Source organism: Xenopus laevis, chromosome 8L, assembly GCF_017654675.1.
Source record: "Xenopus laevis strain J_2021 chromosome 8L, Xenopus_laevis_v10.1, whole genome shotgun sequence".
NCBI lineage: Eukaryota > Metazoa > Chordata > Amphibia > Anura > Pipidae > Xenopus > Xenopus laevis.
The window spans coordinates 87,245,141-87,258,149 of NC_054385.1; the positions used below are offsets into that span (position 1 = coordinate 87,245,141).

At 39.6% G+C, this 13,009-nt stretch overlaps 1 protein-coding gene across 6 annotated transcripts in view; it reads left to right on the forward strand.

Moving 5' to 3' along the window:
* Positions 1 to 297: 297 nt before the first annotated feature.
* The window catches only part of nin.L (ninein L homeolog), a 73,116-nt gene continuing 60,404 nt past the window's right edge, over positions 298 to 13,009 (forward strand). The window contains exons 1-2 of one of the 6 annotated variants that reach the window (XM_041573056.1): positions 298 to 692; positions 10,961 to 11,164. In XM_041573056.1, coding sequence (XP_041428990.1) covers positions 10,982 to 11,164 — 183 coding nt within the window. In that variant the 5' untranslated portion in view covers positions 298 to 692; positions 10,961 to 10,981. The remainder of the gene's footprint in view (positions 693 to 10,960; positions 11,165 to 13,009) is intronic. The other 5 variants (XM_041573055.1, XM_041573058.1, XM_018230550.2 and 2 more) reach the window with 5 other exon arrangements.

A 13,009-nucleotide genomic window follows, 5' to 3' on the forward strand; every position in this document is an offset into this window, starting at 1 on the left:
TGACCTGTTTTACCAATATTTATTGTAATTATATATATGTATTAGGCATTATGGGGCCCCTATACCTCCTGCCCCCCCGCCTGTAGTTATGCCCCTGGTGATGGGCGAATCTGTCACATTTTGCATAAAAACATATGCCATACATTTTTTCACAAATATTTTCTTTTCACTGCACATATAGTGCTACATTTGATGTGCCCCTTGGCTAGTTTGTAGCTATTTTTTTTTGGCTGGTTTTGAAAATGAGACCTGGTAACCCTGCCCCACTCATTCTGCGAGGAGGAGGGGCACCAGGGGCCCCAAGGCCTTAGATCGCAGCATCCGAGTAGCAGGCGCACAGCTCCACGCTCTGCCGGCTGAGTTCAGTCAGTCATCTCCCCGTGTTTGCCTGTGGGGGGAGCGCGTGCGCCTTTTCTCCGGGTTCCATGTCTTTCTCACGCCGACAGACGTAAGGTCTCTCCTCCTCCTTCTCCTCCTCCTGCTCTCTCCGACCATTCAAACTGCTCAGCTAGAGATCGAAGGAACAGGGTAACCGGGCTGCGGAAACCGGGGGACCAGTAGCTTATCAACTGCACCATCTGCTTCCCATTCCCCCGGACTCCTCATCGAGTTGCACCGGACAGCTTTCCGCGCACACAGACACGTCCCCGGGATGGAGTGAGAGCGGATCTTCGGACACAGGAACAAGAGGGGTATGTAACGGTTTTAGAGGGGAGGGCGGTCTCTGGGTTAGGGAAGTCCAGTGTGTCCTTGTGATACAACTGCCGGATCAGCCTGGAGACAAGCCCAACACTAGCGGAACTCACATGACCGCTATAGTTACCCCAGCAAAATAGAGGCAATTAGAGTGATGTAGGGACAGCGATGCACTGTACCATGTGATTGCCATGGAATGGGATACAATACAGGCTTGATGCTTCATACACATCTTGTGCCATTGCTAGGGATAGCGACTGAGGATGCTTGCTGATTAACACACAGCACGTGCCACTGTGAGGCTACACATACTGACAGTGACTGCCTTTTGCCACTGCCTGGGGTTCATCAACTTTGAGGATATGGGGTGTAGTAGTGGTGTTGCAGAACTGCCACGGGTATGTGCATTTAGGTGCTAGTGACACTGCCAGGGTGAATACACAACATATTCTGTGCACTTGCTGCCTCTGGATTTTGGAACTGCCTCTCAGTGTTCAGTGTAGTGACACAACTCATGTTTCATCTCTGCTTTATAAATAACACTGCGTATGATATAGCCATGGGTAGTGCCAAACTCATTCTTCCACTTTGTTACGGCTCTCTGGCATAGTTGGGGTTAAACAAATCCCAGTCACTGTGTGTTTTATCGCTGCCCAGGTGGTGTCAATTTATAGGGGAAGGATCCACCATATAGTACAAGAATCGGGTGCCAGCATTTTTCCGAAGCAGTTGGCATTGTAGCAACCAAAGAGTTAAATCCATAATCTGCCCTGTTTGTTGGCTGGCATGGAAGTCGTAGTCCAGAGAGGGAGTCTGGCAGTCCCTGTATTGAGCCTACATTGTTGTTTCCTTGCAACAGTTCCTGTGACCCATGGAGACTGACGGCAAAGAGCCCTGGGGTGCTGTGCATTTCTCTCTGGGAGTGAACTGTTTTCCTGGCTAGGCTGGTGCTGCTTGTTGCCTGTGGATGAGCTTCATTATAGCTGCTTTTCCTACGACACTCCCATCTGCTTCCTTTTATTGTCACTTTTTACAAAGTATGGCCACGAATCTCCAAGTGAAAGCACTTGTACCTCTTTTGCAAATGTTTTGCCCACTAACCCTGTCAATACTGAGAAACCATACAAATCTGCAATGATTTTAATGATCTATGACTGTTCTGTTTATCTGCTTACTAATACTAGAAGCAAACGTGGACACATTTAAGATGACTTTCTGTTAAAAATTGTAACTTTTAACCCATAATAATGCAAATGAGGAAACGTTTTATAGTTACGCCAGTAATATGTGCTGGGGGTTGTATGTCTTCATATTAGGCATGTGGTATTTGAGATTTTATGCAATACTGTGGATTTGAAGAGGTTAATTATAATGAACAAATCAGACCATTTCTGTGCACAGCTGGGCCTCATATTTGTTTGCCCCAGACACAAAAGCTTCTTCCTCATATGTGTTTAATACATGGTTTACAGCAAGAGCTCATCTCCGTCACTTAATAGGGTCACCAGGCCTGGGTATAATTAAACTGAATGCAATCCTACTGAGTACTGTCTGCAAGATAATGTTTGTTTCCACAAAGCTGTAGGCAGGGTGTGCAGTGTTTGTGTTAGTGGTAATGGACTTGTTGTGGTTCCTAACACACCTCAGTTGCTAGGGGAGGTAAAAGCTTTGCTTTGTGTCTCCTCCAAACATGCACAGGCAAATTACTGGTAAATGAATGCTACATGTCTATGCTTATAGACAAATGTCCATTAAGAGCCACCAGCTGGCAGACAATAGAAACTGAGAGTGACAAATAAGAGCTAACTTGCTCAAATCATTTGCTCCTTCTCTTGTATAATTTCCTGATAGGCTTGGGTGCATCCATGGCACTCTGGCATTTATTTTTCAATTCACACAATAACATTATCTATCTATCTATCTATCTATCTATCTATCTATCTATCTATCTATCTATCTATCTATCTATCTATCTATCTATCTATCCTCTTTCCACTAAAGTTCTATTTGGAAACAGACCGTTATTTTCTTTTACTCTTATTGTATATTGTGGCTGGAATATCTACTGATTTACCCAGCAAAAAGGATAAAAATCATATTAAAAAAAAAATCATTATCTGAGCACTGTTACTGTTCACACTTTGATTCAATTGTTATTATATGTTGGTGCATCTTCAAACAGAACAACTGTACTTATTGTCTTTCTTCTGCTGCTATGTTGCATGCCATTGTCGGACACATAATCAGTTGCTTTGACCTTTATTTGCCTGTATATTCAATAATCTATATACCGGTAAATTCTCATCACAGGATGACCGGTCTCATCCTGTAGTTGCATGTTGGTAAACTGGTGGAAAGTCTTTTTGCACTTCCACAAGAAGAAACAATAGAGTGTTATATTTTATAGAACAGCAAATCATAGTGAATGAGTGAGACGCTCATGTAAATCAGGCCTTTGTCTCTTTTCAGTGCTAGATATACACAGTTCTTGGTGGTAGGTGGGATATGCCAAGTGCAGCTGATTACCATTAACATTGCGCGGATGCTGTTCACTTCCTAGACATGGCTTTGGTATCCATTCATTGCTTTGATCACTAAAGCTCTTTGTTTACACAGACTTTGTCAAAGCATTATCTTGTCACTTCCACTGGAAACAGCTCACAATATTTCTATTACTCTGACTGGGAATAGGCTAATACAATAAGAACAACTGCTATACTATTACTATACACCTACACCTATTAATGTAATTAATTTGTAATAGTATTTAGACATAGCTATATATGTAGCGGCACACGGTTTAACATAGACTTTATATAAATAATAATAAGGACTGCCTAGAGCCCCTAACCTTATATTGATCACTTTGTAACTTTCCTACAGGCATTTGGGTCCCTAAGAATGCTGAGAGCAGCAAACAGACCCCTAGTTTTAACTCCCTGTTGAATAGATTTGTTAACTTGCAATTAAACAGTTTTGCAAAGAATTTAAGAAGATGAAATTTAGGCTAATTGATATGATTCAGAATTTCAAATTACTGCATGTTTGTTTTTAAAGTGCTTAATATGTTACAATTAGTATTCAGAATTATGTTGAATATTCAGAACAGGACTGTTATTTCAATGCCTTTGCATAAATTTGCAGCTCTTTATGCTCTTGTTTAGAGATTTGCTGCCAAGGGGGTAGATCACAAAGAATAGACCCCTTTGTTGGGAAAAACACTTCAGATGATTTAGCATTAAACACAGGAGAATGTTTAATATTTACAACCACTGCGTTGGTAATATGACTAATCATGCTTTACTGAATTGTGGCATAATATTTTTAGCTAATGGTTTTAGGCTTTGAAAGAAAGCAATCTGGTTATTGAAATGACACACACATCTATCTCCTTGTATAGCCAGGATCTGAAAGGAAAGACTGGGGACTGAAACAATTCTTTTTGTTCTTATAATATTTATTTGCTCAATATATTGTTGCAAATATTAAAGCAGTCTGCTTGAATGTGCGAGTCAGGTAAATAAACAATTATAAATAAATTGCTCAGATTTTCCTTTTCTCTGCACCATGGGGACTTACTCGTAAATATTATTTGCACACATATACAACCAATGACCAGTAGCTGTCCATGCTACTTACCTATGAATGCTGTTGGCCAGATCTTCTTGGAGACAAATAGACAGGCTTTATGATCTGGCCAGTGTCATAGAGGTTGAAACTGTTGAAATCTTAAGCCATGTCAGATTGAGCAATATGGAATCTGCTTGCTCAGTCCAATTGAGCCCTCCACCATCTCACAAATAACATCCTAAGTGGTTCACTTATGGCTTGTCTAAACTCATGCAATCATGAGCCCTACTAATACATTTGTCTTACTTAGCAATATATCTACACGCCAGGCTTGTGAAAGAGGATGCAAAGTATCCTTTCCAATGACCATGTCTAATTGGCTTCCTTTTGTCTATAGAATACATTTTTAGATATTTCCCTAATGTGATGGCAGTTTTTACAGTTTTGAAAGTTTTCTCTACATGTGACTGAACTGTATATCTCATATCTGCATGCATATATATGTTGCTGTGGACTGTGAGTCAATTATCATCGTGTCCTTGTTACCAAGGGGCTCAAACCTTATCCTTGTAGCTACAAACAACTTCATTATGACATACTAAAGGGGGTTATGTCTACTCTTGCTGTTCATATGAAAGGAAATTAACATTAAAGATAGGCTTGAGGTGTACATACATTCTTACTAAAGGCAAATTCAGATAGGGGTGCTTTGCTTACTGCATTTGTCACAGAGAAAAACTCAAAGACCACACTATAGAATCTTATGGGTATATGGGAACCAGCATTTTCAAGAAAAAATTGTTCTCGTGCCACAAGCTGCTTACTGTTACTGAAATAGGGCTTTATCAATTGTCATCTGCATGATTTATCCATAGAATACCCAGCATGGAGGCTACTGTTGAAACTACTAGGGAAATTACTGACATATGAGAAATGATGATACATACTATTATAAACATTATGGTGTGGCCAGGAAAGTATTAATGATAAATAGGCCCCATTGTGTACGTCCTACATAGTAAACAAATGTATCAAACTCGTTTCCTCATACTAAAACTCTTACTCTGTTGCTTCAAGTATATTTCAAATATACTTGTTTTAAGTATATTTCCCAAATTGCAAACAGAGGCATTTTTACCAACACTGTTTTCTGCTATAATATAGCAGCATTCAAAACTTTCATTGAATCAAAGGCCTAAAGCTTGCTATGCACGTTGAGATCCTCTGTTTGGGGAAGTCCCAGAATAAGGAGATCTCTGACTGATTTGGCCGCCCACGATTTTTGTCAGTGTTGCAATGGGCACTTGGAAAAAAAACCCAGTGGGTCTCACCACCCCAGACTCCCTGTACTCCCAGCATCTAAATCCGAATGAGGCAGCCTCAGGCAGACAGGCACAAGCAAGAGGAAGTAACTGGCTTGACTGTTGAGGGGTGTGGTTGGAGGGGCGGAAAGGGATTCACATTGTGTGAATCTGTGTCTGAGGTAGAGGCTGAGGCTGTGGTGGCAGCCCCACTGTTTTATGTTCCCAGCATTGAAAAGCAGAACAATCAGTTCAGAACACAAACCTGGGGCATTACTATAAGAAATATAAATAAATACAAGTACAGTTACAGTAAAGATTAAGAGCTAAGTGTTGGACAAGAGGATAGAGGTCCTTGTCCCGAGAGCTTTAGGGTAGGGGCACATGCGAAAAATCGGGGAGATTTAGTTGCCCAGCGAAAAATCACCTCTTCTTCGCACGACTAATCTCCCCGAACTGCCTTCCCACCAGCTAGAATCTAAATCGCCGGCGGGATGCCACTCGGAGTTCTTAGTTTACCGAAGTCGCCAGTAGTTTCCTGGTGAGGCAACTTCGGAAAAGGAAGCACTTTGAGTGCCGTCCAGCTGGCCAAGGGCAGGCTGATCGGCGGTACCCATACGTGGGCCAGTAATCTTCCTATGAATGGGCAGCTTTAAGTACAGGTATAGGATCCATTATCCAGAAACCCGTTATCCAGAAAACTCCAAATTGTGGGAAGACTCCCATAGGCTCCATTTTAGCCAAATAATTTAAAACATTTAAAACATTTTCTCTAATAATAAAACGGTACCTTGCATCCAAATTAAGATAAAATCAATCCTTATTGGAGACAAAACCAGCCTATTCAGTTTAATTAATGTCCCGAGCATTCTGGACAACAGGGCACATGCATCTGCTGTGTTTTAGTACAGATATTATTTCCAGCTCCTTACAAATGAATCGACTAAACCCCACTGACATTTTGAAAATGACCGGCAACAGAGGTATAATAGTAATAAGAAACCCTTTCATTTGCTGGCTACAGAACTAATTTTTAGGTAACTATCCCAAATGTTGCTATGTTTGATGGCACTTATTTCTTTTGTCATGTGGCCAAGCATTGTGTGGTCTTCAGCACCAGGAGGCAGCGACCTACATATGTCTGGTGTTGGCAGCAGGCACTGCCCAAAACTCAGCTATTTCCTGGAGAAGGGCCATTTCATTGTTCATTTTCATTCTGGTAAGATTTTACAATAAAAATCCCTTCTGTTGGTTTTATATTTACAATCTTGTTATAAAATGTTATTTCCCCAATGTACCAATGCTCATGAATTTTTGATAGTGTACATGATACGTTTTGATCTTGCTTAACATTTAAACAAAACAGAGTGAGCAGAGTCCTCCAGTCCTATATTTATTCTGTAACCCTTGTTTGTTATGAGTTATATAAAGGGCTGTGTAACTTGCTGGCACTACATAAATAAAGTATGGCGATCTGCTCTTGTAGCTTGTGCTGGAAATTTGATCAAATATTGCTGATCAGCATTCAAAGGGGTATTGATTTTCTTTTAATCTTGTGTCCACATTTACATCCCACCATCCAATCATGCTTGATTACCTACCTCTTATTGGACTTCCAAGCCAGACTTCAGTAGAATAATTTGAAGAGCGCAATATATACAAACAGCCAACCAAATCTATCATTCTTACATCAATTAAATACTTGCCACAATTCTGAAATCACCATCTGTACTGCATGATTTTATGCTAAATGAAAGGGAAACGGTTATTTGCATATAAGTATAGTTCCATTTACAACTACATTACACAGGCAATTTTGTAACTGTCATTTGTTGCGACCTATTTATGAAGTAAAGCATAATGTTTGCCCAATTTACCCGAATATACTTCTAGTTTGGGGACTATTTTTCATATTTGTAAGTATGTCAGGAGCATAAGCAGCTTCTGAAAGTCTCTATGAGCTGGACCAGGCATTTTGATAACCTGAGCTAAAACAGAACACAGTGTGGTAGTGCCTTGTTATCCAAGTGGCATGTACTGGCTGACCCTTAGGGCTAGGCCACACCGGAAGATTTCAGGGAGATTCGTCGCCTGGCGACTAATCGACGCATCTAATCTCCCTGAATGGCTTGCTGGTATTCACTCGCGACGACACGTTTTTCAAAGTCGATCGAAATTGCCTCGTGAGGCAATTTCCTGCGACTTTGAAAAACATATAGGCGCAGGCGACTTTAGTGCTAGTGGGTGAGAGATACCAGCAAGCCATTCATGGAGATTAGTCGCCAGGCGACCAATCTCCCTGAATCTTCCCGTGTGGCCCTAGCCTTATAGGTATCCAGTTAATTGGACTGCAGGCTAAGCACAGAATTTTGCTATTGTTCTGTTCTTTCAGGAAAACTTCCTGAATGAACCGATCTGATAGGAGGTAAGAGGAGCAGCTGAGGCATTGTATGCTATCCATGCACGTGACTTGATGCATTAGCTGATGACATTTTTCTTTTGCACAAATCAGATATGATCTGATTGGATTATAGGATGCATTGTCAGAAACTGAACCCCATGCTGATACGTATGCCCAGAAAGTCAGACACTATGGTAGAAATTGGACAAACTGCCCAACCAAAACTGGGCCAGTTTAAGGGAATACAAGTAGCTGCTTTAAACTAGATGCAACAAACTAATGAACAGACATATGCAGGCTGAAGCTCCTTCTGCCTAAAGCTCCCATTACCCGTCTTCAGGTATTCATAACAATGTGGGTCTGAGGTGTGAACAGTAAAGGGCTTTAGAGGTGTGAACAATAGGTGGTGTAATAGGAGTGAACAATGCAGGGGTATTTAAGGTGTGAGCAATGTAGTAGTTTACAGTCTGAATTTGTGGTGTAAACATTGCAGGGGCTAGTAAATCTCAGTACTGATATCTTTTAAAGCTTACACAAGTTAAAGGAAAACTATACCTCTAAAATGAACACTTAAGCAACAGATAGTTCATATCATATTAAGTGGCATATTAAAGAATCTCACCAAACTGGAATATATATTTAAGTAAATATTGCTCTTTTACATCTCTTGCCTTGAGCCACCATTTCGTGATGGTCTGTGTGCTGCCTCAGAGATCACCTGACCAGAAATACTTCAACTCTAACTGTAACAGGAAGAAGTGTGGAAGCAAAAGACACAACTCTGTCTGTTAATTGGCTCATGTGACCTAACCTATCATGTGAGTACAGTGAATCCTACGATCCCAGGGGGCGGCCCTTATTTTTTAAAATGGCAATGTTCTATTTATGATTACCCAATGGCACATACTACTAGAAAAGTATATTATTATGAAAATGGTTTATTTACATGAAGCAGGATTTTACATATGAGCGGTTTTATGCAATATCTTTTTATAGAGACCTACATTGTTTGGGGGGTATAGTTTTCCTTTAAGAAGTTACAGCAGGAGGATTTTCATGTGTGTGGGGGGCACAGCACTGCTCTACAGTATTGTAATGAAAGTCTTACGGACCCCATTGCAATATTTGAGTTAGGGCCCCATCATTACACCGCTTTTGAATTGGGTTGACTCTATTGATAGTACAGGTAATATGTGGCTTAGCTTTGACTTTGAGTACTAAAGAATTGTCAGTGGGACTTATGCACATTCCAAGTAGTAGTTTTGGGAATCTATATCTGATGTATGCGGGAACCCCCAAAATAATTGTCTTTTAATTAGCCTCAAGCATCCTCTAAGCCAGTGATCCCCAACCAGTAGCTCGTGAGTAACATGTTGCTCTCCAACCCCTTGGATGTTGCTCTCAGTGGCCTCAAAGCAGGTGATTATTTTTTAATTCCAGGCTTGGAGGCAAGTTTTAGTTGTATAAAAACCAGGTGTACTGCCAAACAGAACCTCACTGTAGGTTGACAATCCATATAGGGGCTACCAAATGGCCAATCACAGCACTTATTTGGCACCCCAAGAACATTTTTCATGCTAGTGTTGCTCCCCAACTCCTTTTCCTTCTGGATGTTGCTCACGGGTTCAAAAGGTTGGGGATCCCTGCTCTAAGCTATGTATAAAGCAGTGGGGGAATTGTACCAGATTTGATCCACGTTTTCACCAAAACATCAGATTTAGAATAATTTGTAATAGCTATGTGGGACATACCAAACACTTAAAAAATTATTTTTTTAATTCACCTATTTTTGTCCTTAAGGAAAATTTTTTTTACATTCGATATGTTTCCAAAACATTATTATACAACTAAGTTTTGGTCTGAAGTGTGTGGCAGTTTTCACCATCTGCTTTTCAAACTGGTATGTCAGTAGGAAATTAGTTGAAAATGGCACACATTGGTTTTGTTCCAGAATCAGAAAGATTGCATGTCTGTGCCAAAGGTATGCTGGCCATGTATTAACATGGTCGTTCAATGTTTAGACGCTGTGATTGGCCTCTGCATGCCTACTACATGTATAACACTGCTTCTTTGATGTCTCCTAAACAGTTGGAAGGATAAGGGTTTTCAGCACCATCTTTGATTTTTAGTTAATAATTATCACAGTGGGGAAATAAATTAAAGGCTTTGTATGAACCAAGTGGAAAAAACATTGCAGAGAAATAAACAGTTATTTGTTTTAGAAAGAATGAGACTGACGAAATACTCGGTACTTTTGTCTATTTCAGGAAAATGACTTAATTATGATTGCTAATTACTCTGCATTTCTTGGCAGTTGATCAAATCCTCTTTCGGGGAGCTGGAATGTGCTAGCATTATCTAATCAAAGGAACTGGGAATAAAAAGAGGAGCATTGATTCTTTAAATTCTGCATGCTCTCCGATTGATGCTGTGGGGGGATTGGGAATTTTCTCTGACCCCCACTGGTATTAAAATGATTTAAATTTCAGGTCTTCAGAATGATCAAATCTCAAAATGTAAATTCAAAAGCTGGCTCAGCTTTAATCAGTGAGTTGTATGCCTTCACACTGTCCAGTTTTCATTGTCCTATGTAGATAAAGGCTTCTTGTGCATCTATGAGCAAAAATCCACAGGTTGCAAATATCCAAGGCATTTCCTCGTCCCTCATGCGAACCATGGATATTTCAGAGGTCCTGACAATATTAAATGCCCACAGCACGTATCCCTAATAAATGTTCAATCTGCACATTTGGTACCCGAGTTATTGTATCAGGACAAACATAAGATCCTTGTTCAATTTTCTATTACCGGTATCTACATTTTTATTTCTCATGTCCATGTTGGATTCCTAGGGATGTAAACTGCATACTATTTTGTCTGTGTATGTTTTAAGTTTTTCCAAAAAAGGTTACATTCTTAAATAAATGGTGTCGCATTACCACAAAACATCTTCTTTTTCTAGCAGATACAAATCTATTTCTCTCTATTTTAGGAAACTGTGGTAGACTATGGGATGGACGAAGCTGAGCAGGACCAGTATGAGGCCAGACTCAAGGAATTGTTTGACAGCTTTGACGCCACTGGTACAGGATCTCTGGATCAAGAAGAGCTGACTGATCTCTGTCATATGCTCCAGCTTGGGGAAGTGGCACCCTCCCTACAGCATGCCCTTCTGCAGGACAATCCTCTAGGCAGAGTAAGACATTTTATGCAGGGGGGGGGTAATCACATCACTTTTTTCAGTTTGATACTCCTTTAATATTATAAATCAGATCAGACTACTCAGCAGGAAGACTAATCTTGCTCCATGTGCTATGGGACATGTAATGCAGCACTCCTCTTTTCCATGCAGCTATCACTTGACTTTTGCAGGAGGTTCTCATGTAAGTCCAGGGGTTGGTTTCTGGAGCTTTGGTTCAGCATTTTCAGGGTGCTAAAAACTATGTGTTTTAAATGTCTTTTTGCCTGAAAGTACCCCATGAACAATTTCTAAATTAATCACAGGTACAGCCAGTCAGCCATATTAAAAGCTGACCGGTAAATAATACCTGATTTGGTTTTGGTAGCTTACTAGAGCAAATTTTAGCACCTGGATTATATATATATATATATATATATATATATAATACACGAAAGCCATGAATATCTTGTAAATTATATCCTTATAAACGGTGAGTAGTGATGTCATCAGTTATAAACGGTGAGTAGTGATGTAATTTCTGTCACATGACTCACTGAAACTTGTGTATTATAATAAATAAAGTACCCCCAGTTGTAAAATATGAGGATATTAGAAGTTACCTCGGAGTTCCATGACCTGTATAAAAACACTCGGCCTTCGGCCTCGTGTTTTTATAGGGTCAGGAAACTCCGAGGTAACTTATAATATCTATATATATATATATATATATATATATATATATATATATATATATATATATATATATATATATATATATATATATATATATATATATATATATATATATATATATATATATATATATATATATATATATATATATTTTTTTTTTTTTTTTTTCTTTAATCTCCTAGTTACTCCTGCATGAAAGCAGGCTGTGTTCTATAGTTGATGGACTCTTTAATAAGAGGAAGGTTCTCAAGGACATATTTTTACAGTAACAGTTTATTTGGGAATATAATTTAATTTATGCACCGTTCAAGCTAGTGACATTACATTATGGTATGATAACAAACTGAGAAACAGCAATGAAATGTTTGTATATTGGTATTAAGCAGATTTTGCCACTACAGCTTTTGCTGCATAACTAATGCCAGCAACTAAGGCCACTGGGATTTTAAGTTTTGAAGCACAGCTGGAGAGACCACAATTAATTTATGTTTTTAAAGGGTATATGATGTCACTGTTTATTCTTTAATGAAATCTCAAGGGACATGATTTTTTTCCCTCCTGTGCTAGTAGTCACTGATTACATCATTGTATTTGTATCATTGGTTAAGAATATCATGATAGATCATTGTGTATATTTAGCGCTCACTAAGGAATAAAGCAGAATTACTAACCATAAATTGCAAGCCATAGTAGAATCTATCACCAACCTTGCTCTGCTAAAATGTTACAGGTTGTGTCCTAGTACCTGTGTTCCGTAGCTTCCTTAGTGTTTCCCCTCTCTGAGCATCAGTCTGCTTGTCTGAAGTGTAGTGCTCACGTGATGAAGATGAAGATAACACAAAAATTTAGCATGCCTCTTAGTTAAGGCTGATGTCACATGGGATGGATTCTCCCAGCATCTTTCAACCATCTGAGAACATCCCCTTCTGCCTCCCATGACCTTAATGGGAGCCTTGTAGAAGAGCAGGTGTGAGTGTGTCCCTTAAATGTGCTGGTAAGCGGGTTTTGGGTGAAAAATCTATTGGAGTTGTCACAGGCCTTAAAATAGCTAAAAGGCGGTATGATTACTAGGCTACCCCTTAATTACTGACATTTAAGGCCAACATTGGTTACATCAAGATTGCTCCAGCAATCTTACTTATAATATCTATTTAACACTTTAAAGAC